Below are 14,604 nucleotides of genomic sequence, written 5' to 3'. Positions count from 1 at the left end.
GGGGGTCTATGAGCCAGTACTAATGGGGCGGATCAGAGGTAGAGAGGGTCAGTAACTATAAACTCCTTGGCATCAATGTATCAGAGGGTCTATCCTGGGACCAGTACGTAAGTGTTATCACAAAGAAGATACAACAACCCTACTTTTTGAAAAGTTTGCAAATATGTCTCTAAAAGCTCTGTATAGATGTCCAGTGCAGAGTATTCAAGCTGATTGCATCACGGCCTGGAGTGGAAGCACCAATGACCAGGAACAGAAAAGGTTGCAGAAAACAATGGATACAGCCCAGTCTATCACAGGAAAAACCCTCCCCACCATTGAGAACATTTACAAGGTGTGCTGCCACAAGAAAGCAGCATAACCCCCCCCCCCCCCCCCACCATGAAGACCATACCCTCTTCTCGCCACTGCCATCAAACAAGAAGTACAGAAGCCTTATGTACCACAACGCCAGAATCAGGAACATTTATTACCATGCAGCTATCAGGCTCTTGAACCAGTATGGATGACTTTGCTATTCTGAATTGATTCGATGACATAAAGACTCACTCCCAAAGACTCTTTACAAGACTCCATGTCCTCGGTATTATTTTTGTTTGCTCACTTTGTCTTCTTTGCACGTTAATTGTTTTTCAGTCTTTGTTTATATGTATATAGATTTTTTTAAAATTCTGTTGTATTCTTTCCTGTAAATGCCTGCAAGAAAATGAATCTCAAGGTAGTATATGTTAATATATACATAAATTTACTTTGTATTTTTGAACTTTAAGATAATATCTGATAATTTGAAAAACAACATGGTATTACAGTGGTAATTTTATTTTATGCTTATCATCCCTGGTAGCTCTTGGCATTCATCTTTCAGCATTTAAGATCAGGTGAAATTCTTTCCAACTCCCTAAGTAATTATTCTAGACAATTTTAGAAATTTATTACAGTATTTACGTAGTATTATAAGAATACAAATTTCAAAATAAATTTATTATCTAAGTACATCTATGTCACTATAAACAACCCTGAGATTCATTTTCTTGTGGGCTTTCACTGTAAAAGCAAAAAAAGCAATAGAATCAAGGAAGGACCATACATAACAAGACGGACAAACAACTAATGTGCAAAAGACACCAAAATGCAAGTACAAATGTAAATAAATAAATAAGCAAACAAACAAATAAACAATCAATAAATATTGAAAACATGAAATGAAGAATCCCTGAATGTGAGTCCACAGGTTGCAGAAACAGCTTAGTGATGGGGAGAGTGAAGTTATACCCTCTGGTTCAAAAGCCTGATGGTTGAGGAGTATTAACTGCTCCTGAACCTGGTGGTGTGGGTCCTGAGGCTCCTGTACTGATGGGTATCAGGCTTACTGATGGCATCAGCAAAAAGAGAGCATGGCCTGGATGGTCGGGGTCCTTGATGATGGATGGTGCTTTCCTGGGACAACACTCTGTGTAAATGTGCACAGTGGTGGGGAGGGTTTTACCGGTGATGGACTGGGCTATATTCACTACATTTTGTAGTCATTTCTGCTCAAGGGCATTGGTGTTTCCATACAAGGCCAAGATGCAACCAGTCAATATATTCACCACATACCTATAGAAGTTTATCAAAACTTTACATGAGTGATATGCTGAATGTTTGTAAACGTCTAAAGAAGTTGAACTTCTAAATTCTGAAGAAACTTTTAAGAAAGATAAACTATGGTCCTTGAAGTAGGGTTTTTAGCCCTTTGGGTCGAGGTTGGTATAAATAGTTGACCTGAGTCTCCTCCCATCCTTCTGTAATTCTTAGCATGTTCCTCTGTCTCATTGCACCTCATCTGTGCTTCTCCACAAGTTCTGTGTTCTCATCATTCTCTATATAAAGAATTCTCTGAATTCCTCACTTGATTTCTTGTTGACTTATAATATTTGTCTTTAGTCTTTCCTGTTTCTACCAATGGAAACATTAGCACAAATATTCCAGCATTCCAGCAAGCCATATTTGACCATCCTCAAAGACTTCATCTGCCAAATCTCTTGAGTTTATGATTTGCTGATCCGCTGGGAAGTGTCTTTGAGGTGTGCCTAACCTGAAGAAGTTTAAATCTTCTCTTTGACAGGTGTTCAGTGAGACCTTCTCTCACTGCCTCCCTCTGTGATCTTTGCTATGCTCTGCCTCACTTGGCTTTACTTATCATCTTCTAGCTCCCCCGCCCTCACACACACACCTCTTTATTCTAGCTTCTTCACCCTTCCCTTCCAGTGCTGATGAAGGGTCTTGGCCCAAAATGTTAATCTTTCCATATATGCTGACTGAACTGCTGAGTTCATCAGCATTTTGCGTTTGTTACTCTGGATTTCCCACCTCTGTAGAATCTCTTGTGTTTATGATTTCCCACCCTATACATTTTTTTGCCTCTCTTCCATTGGACAGAAGATACAAAAGCCTGTACCACCAGACTCAAGAATAGTTTCTACCCCACTGGTATAAGACAATTGATTGGTTTTCTAATACAATAAGACATACTCTTGACTCACAATCTACTTCATTATGATCTTGCTCATAATTTTCTATCTGCATTGCCCTTTCTCTAGCTGTATTCTGTTATTGTTTTACCTTGTCTATCACTTTGCAATGATTTACTTTGTATGAACGGTTTGCAAGACAGGAACATAGAGTATTACAGCACATTACAGGCACTTTGGCCCACAGTGTTGTGCAACCTTATAATCTACTTAATTTCCAACCTCTCACTGTATTTGAGTGTGACAATAATAATTTTAAACAGTAAAATAAAGCAATGACAGAGCCAATCTGCTTTCACCTGAGCTGTAGAATTAATCGTCAACTGTGTGAGCCGGTATTCTCTTACATATCTGAGGTTGTGCATGCAGTGTTGTTAGTACAGTCATGTACCATGGTAGAGTAGTGTTCAGGTTCTGGAGTACACTACAGGACAGTAACCATTGCAGCAAATCGGAGTCATTTCCTTTTGTTTCATCCTAAGTATATCTGATTCCTGATATGAAGGAAATCAATTGCTTATGTTGCTTAACTTTTTAATTGTGAACTGAGTTCTAATCAGAATCTCTTGCAAAGGGTTCAAAAGAAGAAAGATTAAAGCTTAGCTTTATTTTGTCAGGTGTCCATTGACACATTCAGTGAAATGTGTTGCTTGTATCAGTGACCAATGCAGTCTGAGGATGTGGGAACAGGCCACATTTGTCACCACGCTTCTGGCAAGTTCCATGTCCACAACTTACTAACCCGTATGTCTTTGGAATGTGGGAGGAAGCCAGAGCATCCGGAGGAAACCCATGGTCATGGGGAGACTGTACAAACTACTTACAGATGTGGGAATTGAACCCCGATTGTAAATGCTAGCGCTGTAAAGCATTACTCTTAACGTTTACGCTACAATGCTGTCCCCCCCCCCCCCCCCAAGTGTTTCATGTGGCTTAAAATCTGAGGTACATTTCTTGCTAATGAGGTGCTTTGGTGGTTAACATTCCATTTTTCATGTGATCTCCTCCATTTCTGCTACACTGAGAATCCTCTTTTCAATCAGTCTAGAATAGCAGTAACATCTTTGATTAGCTCAGGAAGTTTTAGATGTAAGTAGTCTTTATATTTAATCTGTGTACAGCCACAAATATTTCATGTCACAACTGACAATTGTGCTGTTGAGCATGGAAATTCATGAACTTTGCATTGTTTTTTATTGTTTTGCAGTCAATGGTGGCATTTATGAGGGATCCGGAGGGTGCTCCATTGTGGGAAGAGAACCCTGCAGCAAAGGATGTGGTTCACATAGACAGTGAAAAGGTTTGATGCTATAACTTGCTGGGAAATTGGCTGCTCAAGCATACACAGTAATGCTGCTTTACTTCACTTGTGTGTACAAGGATACAAATACTGTAAAATGTTTGGAACCATAGCGTAAAAGATGCACAGAGCATAATATGACCTTCCATTGTTATTTCTCTAGCCATTTTTATTATGGCTAATTTTTTTATTTGTGGGTGTACTTTCTAAAAGGTGTTTAACGGAATAGTTTTAATGCTGTTAAACTTTTTCCATTGCCTATTCTGGCTTCCCTTTCACTGCTTCTCTTCTCCTCACCTGCCTATCATCTCCCTCTGGTGCTCCTCCTCCGCTTTCTTCCTTGTTCCACTTTCCTCTCCTGTTGGATTCCTTCTTCTTCAGCCCTTTACCTTTTCCTGAGACCTCCCAGCTTCTCACTTCAGCCTCTCCCTCCTTCACCTGTTAACTTGTACTCCTTCCCCTCCCCACCTTTTTATTCTGGCTTCTATCCCCTTCCTTCCAGTCCTGATGAAGGCCGAAAAGATGATAATTGAATCCTCCTGCCATGAAAATTCTGGGAGTCTGTTGACCAGAGACTTAATTAGATCAGCTATGTAAGTACTGTGCCTACATAGCAGGTCAGAGGCTGAGTGACTGAGTTCTCTGTTGACTCCCCAAACCCTTTCCATTATCTGGAATCCATAATACATAGGAGCAGAATTAGACCATTCAGATTTACCACCCTCTGGCTAAAAAACTTGCTCCTCATCTTTGTTCTACATGCCAGAGCCATCAAACGGTGAAGGGTGGAAGGTTACTATGGCTGGACAGAATGAAGCTGCAGGTCAGCCATTAAAAAGCGAACAGGCTCATCTAGAGTGGAGAGCATTTCATCTCACTCAAATTTATCAAAGTTAATTTACAGGTTGAGTCATTAGTAAAGAAAACAAATACAATGTTAGCATTCATTTCAAGAGGACTAGAATATAAAAGCAAAGTGCAATGCCGAGGCTTTATAAGAATATTGTGAGCAGTTGTGGACCCCTTATCTAAGACAGGATGTACTGGCATTGGAGAGGAAATTCACGAGAATTACCCCAGGAATGAAAGGGTTAGCCTGTAGGAGGTTTGATGGCTCTGGGCCTGTACTCGCTGGTGTTGAGAAGAATCAGGGGAATATTAAAAGGCCTCAATAGAGTAGATATGGAATGCATGTTTCCTTCTGTCTAGAACGAGGGGGTACAGCCTCAGAATGCAAGGGCGTCCCTTTAGAACTAAGATGAGGAGGAATTTCTTTTGCCAGAGGGTGGTGCATCTGTGGAATTTATTCCCACAGAGGGCTGTGGAGCCATTAGGTGTGTTTAAGACAGATGGTTTTGATTTACGGGGAGAAGGTGGGAGAATGGGGTTGAAAAAATTAATCAGTCACGGTTGATTGGCAAAGCAGACTTGATGGACAAAATGCCGTGTTTCTGCTCCTATGTTTTATGGGTGCGGTTATGAGCTGCATTTATTTGCTGATGCCATCTCTTACTGCCTTCCGAACTCAAGATCTCTGCCACCAAGAAAGAAAATAAGCTAGATCCACTACCCTCTGGCTGAAGAAATTCCTCCTCATCTCAGTTCTAAAGGGACATCTGTGTATTTCGAGGTTGTTCCTGTTGGTCCTCGACTTCACCATTGGGTTTTGCCCCTCCTCCATCATTACTGGGCTTAAATTTAAAAAATTCCTTTTCACTATCACAAGGCCTAATACGAGGAAGCATAATTTTAAGGTTATGATAGAAAAAGGGTGTTCTTTGCATAGGTCAAAGGTAAGTTTTTTACATAGAGAGTGGTGAGTATGTGGAATGCCCCAAAAGGTTGGCACAACATGGGCCAAAGGGCCTGTCTCATGCTGTAATGTTGTGGCTCATCGGCACCTTCTTAAGGTGCAATTAAAAATTGGCTGTGATAGTGAAGCCCTCGGCCTGTAAGTTTCTTTAGTGGTGGTGAATCTATGGAATTCATGGCCATGGCAGCCAAGTCATTCGGTATATTTTAAAGTGGAAATTATATGTACTTGACTAGTAAAGGTGTCCAAGATTTTGCAGAGAAGGCAGGAGAATGGAGTTGAGAGGGATAATATGTCATCCATAATCAAATAGTGGAGCAGACTCAATGGGCTGAGTAGCCTAATTCTGTTCCTATGTCTTATGGTCTTAAAATTAGCTGTTTCCCTTTCCAATTAGATGAATCCAGATATCAGGCAGAGGTACTTATGAGGGGTAGAATTTTTCTTTGTTTCCATCAGCCTCTCTGCTAATAGTCTTTTTTTAAATTCTGTGACCCCAGGCTTTCGATTCACTTGCTCTATAATTTTCACTATTTGAACTTCTCTGTTCAAGGAAGAAAATTTCTGATGTAAATCTTGCTCAGTAAGATGATGTCCTTACACCTTTTGATTTGACTTGTATGTATTTATTGGCTTATTGGGAGTTAGTGAGTTCACTTTAACAGCAAATTGTGGATCCCATTATGAGTTTAGACAGTGCTTAAGCATCTTAGAAATGTGGCACATAGGTTTCTGTGCAAACCTGTAGTAATGCACATTGTACACCATATGCACTTGCATGTATTGGGGATTTGATGTGGTGTGTTGGTCAGGGCATGACATGCAGTACAAAATATTCAACAATTATAAAAAAATAAAGAATTATACAAAAAAAAGTTAGTTTAAAGGACAGTTACGGAATAAATGTGCATAGACACAAAAATACCAGCGTGTGTTTACAAAGTAAACTTTATTATAAAAAAGTGATATGAAGTGTGTGCAGTGCAGTGATGGGGGTAATGGATAGAGTGGGTGGGGGTGACTGACTAGAATGGTAAATGGAAACTTAAGATGGCTTCAAGTACTTGTTTTAATAGCCCTATAGCATTTTCCAGAAAGGAGCTTTTGGCAAAGACAGTTTGCAGCATTGGGTAGTGTCCACAATGAGTTTTGTCTGCTTCTTTGTCCTGGTCACATAGAAATCCTGCAATGATGATAGAATGCAGCCAGTGACCTTTTCTGCTGACTTGACAGTTCACTGTAGTTTTTGTATATTGTGGGAGGATGCTGCACTGAACCGGACGGTAGTGGCTGATACGAGAATATAATGGCAGAGTAGAATTGCACCGGTCAGTATCTTCTAGCGAAAATGGAATTTTACCAAATGCTACAAGAACTTTTAACTTTTATTTTTACACATCGTGACAAATATAAACCAGACTCTGAAGATTATCTATCCCATATTAGGACTTTGTGTCCCAGAGATTCTCCAAATTGGTGGAGCATTAGTGATGGAGCCTTGGTTGTGGACTCGGTGTGAGACCACCTACTGTGCTGTATCAGGAACAAAGAAACAGCTAGAAAATTATCCCTGTTTCAGGGATGTCACTACTGTGACCTAGTGTTTATATGCTATTGTGGCTCGAGCATTCCACCCTCTGGACACCCTCCTAAGACATCCAGAATATTATAGCCACATTCAGTCAACCGCGAAGCACAGACAAAAGATGAGATTCTGGAATGCCTTGCATTCAGTAATATTTTTGTTAAGTAAAAAGCAGAATAATTTTGAGCAGCTGATGCAGCTCTTTATATACCAAGAGCTGAAAACGCGAGAGATTCTGCAAATACTGGAAATCCGGAGTAACACACACAAAATGCTGGAGAGGAGTAAAGAGTCAATACTTTTAGATCAAGACCTTTCATCAGCGCTGAAAACTTGTTCATTTTAAATAGGAGGCATCCAAAGACATACATCGAATAATGTTGCAGCTTCTTTTCCATCCATGATAAATCTTTCTGATTGCAGGGGAGAAAAGAATGTGGAAATCTTTTGAAGTGCATTTTTTTCCCCTATAAAGAAAGAATTTGCATTTTGTTTTTATAGAATGCTTTCACCTCCTCGGGACATCTTAAAGCGGCTCACAGCCGATTGAATTACTTTTTGAAGTGTCGTCACGGTTTACTGCTGCCAAGTGTAGCAGCCAAATTGCACTTAGCGTGGTCCCACAAGCAGCACTGTAAGAAATGACTATGTAATTATTTCAGTGGTATTCAATAAGGGATGATTGGCAATGCCAGTGCTCCCCTGCTGTGGTTCCGATACTTTGCTACCATGGGCTGTTTTGCGCAGAGTCAAGAGATGCAGCAAGAAAACAGACCTTTTGGCCCATCCACTCTGCACTGGTCATCACCACCTATTTGCACTCATCCTACATTAACCCCATTTTTTATTCTCTCCAACTCTCCTCTTCCACAGCCCCCCTCCCAAATTCTACAACTTACCTACACATTAGGGGCAGTTTACAGGTGTCTAATTAATCTACCGACTTTCGTATATTTGGGATGTGGGAACAGGGCAAAGCATTCAGGAAAAATTCCCATAGTCTTAGAGCATGTGAACTCCATGCAGTCCCTGAGATTAGGATTGAACCTGCAGTCTTCAGCACTGTGAGGCATTGCCTATACCAGTTGCATCATTGAGCAAGCAACTCTGTTTAATGTTTTAACTAAAGAGTAGCAGAGGGAGGGCAGTACAGCACTCTATTGGTACTTCCCTAAAGTCGCAGTGCAGGGTCTCAACCAAAAGTAGTTGACAGTCACAGATACTGCTTGACCTGAGTTCCTCCCACACTTTATTTATTTGTTTGTTTGTTTATTTACAGATACAGCGGCCCAACGAGCTGCACTGGCCAGCAACTAGCCTATTTAACCCTAGCCTAAGCATTGAACAATGTACAATGACCAATTAACCTACTAAGCAGTATGACTTTGGATTGTAGAAGGAAACTGAAGCACCCGGAGGAGCCCCATATGGTTCATTGGGGCGGGGGGGGGGGGGGGATTTACAAATTCCTTACAGACAGTGCCGGAATTGAACTCCGAACTTCAACGCCCTGAACCATAATAGTGTCATGCTAACCGCTATGCTCTGTGCTACTACAGAGTTCCTCCAGTAGATCATGTGTTGCTCCAGATTCCACATCTGCAGTCTTTCATGTCTCCTGAAGTGTTCATTATGTTTTAGCAGCTTTTTGCTTTTGCTTTGTAACAAGTCTTGATAATTCTCTGTTTCAATTAACTTTTCCTTAGGAATTCAGAAAGTTAATAAGGAAGGAGGAGCGACCAATTCTCATGATATTCTATGCACCATGTAAGTTTTCTCTGTATGTATTGAGGTGCCAAGCCTGTTGGTTGTATTGCATGCATGTCCTCTGTATACCAACCACAGCTGAGCAAGTGAGGGATTCTAAATTCAAAGTAAATGTATTATTAAAGTACATATATGTCACCATATACTACCCTGAGATTCATTATCTTGCAGGCATTCACAGTAAATGCAACGAAACACAATAGAGTCAATGCATTGTCTCTTCTACAGATAGAATTGATCTGGTACAAGAGACACTGGATTTTCTGCATATTTAATTGGAACCTCCTTGTGTCAAAAAATATTCACAAGAGCTGCAGAGATTGCAAAAGGGAGGGAGGGTAGGGGCAGGAAAGAAAGTCCCTTTGATGGCTACACAGTGGAAATTAGACTTTGATGAGTTATTGGACTCTCTGGCAGACGAAGTAATACAACTTAACTCTCACTTATAAGGTACACAGCAAGCACTTGAATTAAAGACATAGAAGACTACAGCCCACATGCTAATCAATAGAGTTAGTATAGTTGAATATTTGATCAGCACTGAAGTTGGCCGAAAGGCCTGTTTTGTGGTGTTTGACTCTATGATGAGTAGAACAAGCTTGACAAGCTGAATGTATTGGCACATTCCATCCATTAACAAAACATGAGCAGGCACTTGGCCACGTTGCTGGAAGTAGTGGTGGTGGTGGTAAGGCCTTGCTTCCTGCCAACTGTGGATCTCCACCAGAGGACAGGAGAGTCAAACTGGAGAAAGAAATTGCATCCTCAGATTAGTCAGATTAAGAAAAATGTTCCTTGCTATTATTGCAGTGAATGCTTTTTACACCATTTTACACCATTTACCTGATGATAATGAAGCAGCAAGATTTCTCGACCTTCTGTTATTCAGTCAGTGTCATTGCTTTGTGGCTTATTTTCATTTTAGAATTGCTGTTCTTTTATGTGTGTGTTTATTCTTCTTAAGACCTGAATACTTCATATGTAAGTTAAATAAATATTATCAGGTCTAGAAGTATTCAGATTTTTTTTGGAAATAGCAATAATACTTGGATTTTATTTAGAGATATGGCACAGGAACAGCCCTTTTCAAACCACCAGCCCACTCTGCTCAGTTACATCTTTGGAATGTGAATTCATGGGGAGAACATACAAGCTCCTAACAGCCAGCATTGTGAATTGAACTCAAGTTGCTGGTGCTGTACCAGCAATACCCTAACCACTACGCTGCTGTGCAATCCAAAAATTATTATTGCAGAGAATGTGTTGCTTCTTGCCAATTTTTCTCTTTCCTCTCTGCTAAGTGACCAGTGATAGATTTGGCTTCTAAACCTAGTGGTCACTTTCACAACCCCTTCACTCTGTGGTGTGAAAACTCCTGGGAATCCTTATGTTCCTGTTACACTCTGATTGAGAATCTGTTATGATTCCAAGCACTAGTCTGCATCTGCAACTACAGGATGCATTTATTCTATTTGCATTTCTATTGCACCAACACTTAAATAATTCACAAGAAACAGTGATTAGTAATTCACCAGTATCTAGCTGTGAATTTAGGGTAACTGTGCTCCATTGAAATAACAAAACAATGAGACAATTCTCTGAAATCTTGAAGTAAAAGCAAAAGGTACAGTATATAACTAACATATGAGGAGCATATGATGGCTCTGGGCCTATTGCTGGAGTTTGGCAGAATTGAAGGGGGAAGGATCTCATTGAAGTCTATCAAATATTGAAAGGTCTTGATAGAGTAGACGTGGAGAGGATGTTTCCTGTGGTGGAGGAGTTTCAGACCACAGGCCACAGCTTCAGAATAGATGGATATGGATATCCCTTTAGAACAGAGATGAGAAGAAATTTCTTTAGCCAGATGGTAGTGAATCTCAAAGATTCAAAGTACATTTATTATCTAAGTGTGCATGGAGTATTACCACTCTGAGATTCATCTGTCCACAGACAGCCACAAAACAAAGAAAACCTTGGAACCTGTTCAAGGAAAAACATCATTAAGTCACCTCTAACGCGTAAAAACAAAATCACACAAATGGCAAATAAAGGGGGGAAAATTAGCAGAAAACACAGAAGTGATAGAGTCCAGGCATATTCAGTTCAGTTCAGCACTGTGTGTGAAATCTTTGAATTCATTGCCACAGATGGTTGTGGAGACTGTCATTGGTTATATTTAAAGTGGAGGTTGATAGGTCTTAATTAATAAGTGCATAAAAGATTACGGGGAGAAGGCAGTAAAATGGGGTTGAAAGGGATAATGAATCAGTCATGATTGAATGGTGGAGCAGACTTGATGGACTGAATGGCCTAATTCTGCTCATGTCTTATGGAACTGTACAGGATTAGCTAGCACATGAGGGAGAATTGATGTTAAAAGTTTCAGGCACATATTAAAAAGCTATTGATTTACTGTGCCTGACTCCTGAGTGAAGCTGGAGTTATGCAGTTATTTACACCCTGAATGATGTAAAATTTGTGGGTTCAACTCCATCATTGAAATTTGGTTGCAGTGAAAATTTGGGGTTCTAACATTAAACTGTTTCTTTGGGGCACTCCTCTGTTTTTGTGGATGGTTGCGAAGAAAAAGCATTTCAGGATGTATATTGCATACATTACTCTGACATTAAATTGGACCTTTGAACCTTTGAAATATTAAACCTTGTTGATCATATCATATCCCCGGTTAATTCCTGGGATGGCGGAACTGTCATATGTTGAAAGATTGGAGCGACTGGGCTTGTATACACTGGAATTTAGAAGGATGAGAAGGAATCTGATTGAAACATATAAGATTATTAAGGGATTGGATACACTAGAGGCAGGAAACATCTTCCTGATCTTGGGGGAGTAAGAATAAGGGGTAGGCCATTTAGAACAGAGTTGAGGAAAAACTTTTTCACCCAGAGAATTGTGGATACATGGAATGCTCTGCCTCAGAAGGCAGTGGAGGCCAATTCTCTGGATGCTTTCAAGAAAGAGTTAGATAGAGCTCTTAAAGATAGTGGAGTCAAGGGATATGGAGAGAAGGCAGGAATGGGTTACTGATTGTGGATGATCAGCCTTGATTATATTGAATGGCGGTGCTGGCTTGAAGGGCCGAATGGCCTATTCCTGCACCTATTATCTATTGTCTATTTTAAGAGCTTAGGAGTAACCTTCAATAGTTTCAATAATTCCATTTAATATCAGAGAAATTTATAAAATATACTTCCCAAAATTCTTGTTCTTTACAGACATCCACAAAGACAGAAGCGTGCCCCCAAAGAAAGAGTAACAGTAAAAACATTAGAACCCCAAAGTCCCACCTACTCCCCCTCCCATGCACAAGCAGCAGCAAAGCAATGACACTCTCCCTCCCAATCTTACTTCAGCAAACAGCATCAGTGCCCTCCACCTACCAAGCAGGCAATAGCAAAGCCTTCAAAAAAGACCGTGATCTACAGTACAACAAAAACTAATCTTTCACCTTCATCTCTGCACCAAGCTCAAGAGCTCTTAATTTTCCTCCCCCACCCCCCCCCCCCACCCTGCCCCTTCATGCAGCAATATCCCAATGGTATTTAAAGTGGAAATTGTGTAGCTATTTGAAAAATGATATGAAGAGTAGTCTAGGAGAAAGGATTAGGTGGAATAGTTTGAGAAAGAGCTGGCGCTCACTGTGCTGTGATATCTTTGGAATGGCATCAGGTGAAATGATTTTGTCAAAGCTGTCACTGATTTGTTTAGTTCAATGTTTGTCTCTGTCTCTCTCTCCTTCTGTTTGTTGTGCTGCCATGGCCTTTGACCTGACTTTTGATCCCGGGGTCAGGGTGTGGAGTGTGCAAGCGGATAATGCCAGCATTTGAGCAAGCTGCCACAGAATTGAAGGGCGATTATGTAAGTATCACACTGTCATTTGTCCTGTTAAAAGGCAACATAATTGGTTTTCTTCTTCATAATTCAGTTTAATCAGGTTTCAGTCCTGATCCTATTATCTTGTACAGTTTTTCTCATCTGCTTTAACTTCTAGTAGAAAGTTATGATAACGAAATCAAGTGAACCTGATGCTCAAAAAATATTGTGGAAATTACTTCATTGTATAAACTTTGTTAAACAACTTGCATTATTAAACCAAATTTCTTTTAAAATTAAATTATTAGCTACTTACTAAATCTTGGACTAATCAAATCTGACAATGTGTGTTAAATATCAAAGTATATATACACAGATAAATAAACACAGGAAACATTCAGTGGCAGGATCTGTGGAGAAACGGTACACAACCTTGTTAATTCATTGTGCTGTTTTGATTACCTATAAACCCTTGTCTGAAATCATTCACTTGTTCTATGAAAATGTCTGATGGGTTTTGAAGCGAAACATGAACTGAGGGAACTCAGTGGGTTGGGGAGCATTTGTAGAGGGAAATGGGCAGTTGACATTTTGTGCCGAGACCCTTCGTCTGTGCTTATCACATTCCCCATTACAGATGTCAGCTGACCCACTGAGTTCCTTCTGTATTTTGATTCTTTGATCCAGATTTCTGCATCTGTAGTCTATGTCTGAAAAGTGGGCTCTGTTAGATATCTTCTCTCATCTAACTATGTGTGTACGCACACACTTGGGTGTGTCTGTGTGTTGACAAGACACTGTATTGGTAGCAGGCTCCACATTCATTACCTTTAAGTGCCCTGCATGCAAACACCACTTAAACATTATTCTTCCACTGTTGCTAAAATGTTCATAGTACTATAAACAAATGGACTACTACAAATGCATAGTCTTCATGGGGCATATGGAATTTGGTAGTAAAAGTTGGTGATGCTCACATTCCATAATGATTTTTTTTTAAATTAATGAATGACTGTAGTCTACTACCGTAAATTCCGGTGTATAAGCCGATCCCCCATTTTCAAGACTAAAAAAGTGACTTTTTCATGTTACCTTTGTATAAGCTGACCCCTTTTGTAGAGGTTTTTGATATAACCAGAAAAGATCACAAGATCTCACATGCCGGTACTCAGCTTTGCCGGATCCGGAACCTGGAAATTTTGTGTACCAGAACCTGCTAAGAAAATAGGCCTACACATTGTAGAGCGTTATAAGCAAATTCTTAATACGTAAATAAATCAGGGAGGGAAATTTTGGATTAGGTTTCCAAAGGAAAAGAATCCTCTGAAATGTAACCCCCATGAAACCATTTAGCGCCCATCGTAATCTCGTTAAAACATAACACGGGGTAGCAGGATCAGTACGTGTACTCAGTATTGAGTTTGCGACCAGCATGTACAAAAGATTAAAACGAATGCGATATAATGCTGGCTTCAAGCTGAAGGTTGTTGATTTTGCTAAAGGAACGTATAATTTTGCAGCTGCTAAGAAGTTTAGTGTAAACAAGAAACAAGTGAGAGAGTGGAGAAAGGCAGAGGACACACTGAGGGAAATGCCATAGATGAAATGTATAAACTGCAGGAAAACATGCCAGTGGCCAGAACTGGAAGAAAAAGTGAATCACCAACAATCGTCTGGATTCATTGTTACCAGAGAAATGATTCGAGTTCAAGCGTTGAAATGGGAGGAAAAGCACCATGAGGTTAGTGAAAATTTCAAAGCTACACAAAGTTGGTGCACCCGATTTATGAAT

At 40.1% G+C, this 14,604-nt stretch overlaps 1 protein-coding gene across 1 annotated transcript in view; it reads left to right on the top strand.

Moving 5' to 3' along the window:
- The window catches only part of pdia5 (protein disulfide isomerase family A, member 5), a 211,341-nt gene that overhangs the window by 61,360 nt on the left and 135,377 nt on the right, over positions 1-14,604 (top strand). The window contains exons 6-8 of the mRNA XM_073046123.1: positions 3,718-3,810; positions 8,915-8,975; positions 12,790-12,857. Coding sequence (XP_072902224.1) covers positions 3,718-3,810; positions 8,915-8,975; positions 12,790-12,857 — 222 coding nt within the window. The remainder of the gene's footprint in view (positions 1-3,717; positions 3,811-8,914; positions 8,976-12,789; positions 12,858-14,604) is intronic.

The sequence above is a fragment of the Hemitrygon akajei genome, chromosome 5 (genome assembly GCF_048418815.1).
Source record: "Hemitrygon akajei chromosome 5, sHemAka1.3, whole genome shotgun sequence".
Taxonomy (NCBI): Eukaryota; Metazoa; Chordata; class Chondrichthyes; order Myliobatiformes; family Dasyatidae; genus Hemitrygon; species Hemitrygon akajei.
The sequence above is the reverse complement of the archived record's forward strand: the minus strand, read 5'-3'. Positions and strand labels throughout refer to the sequence as shown.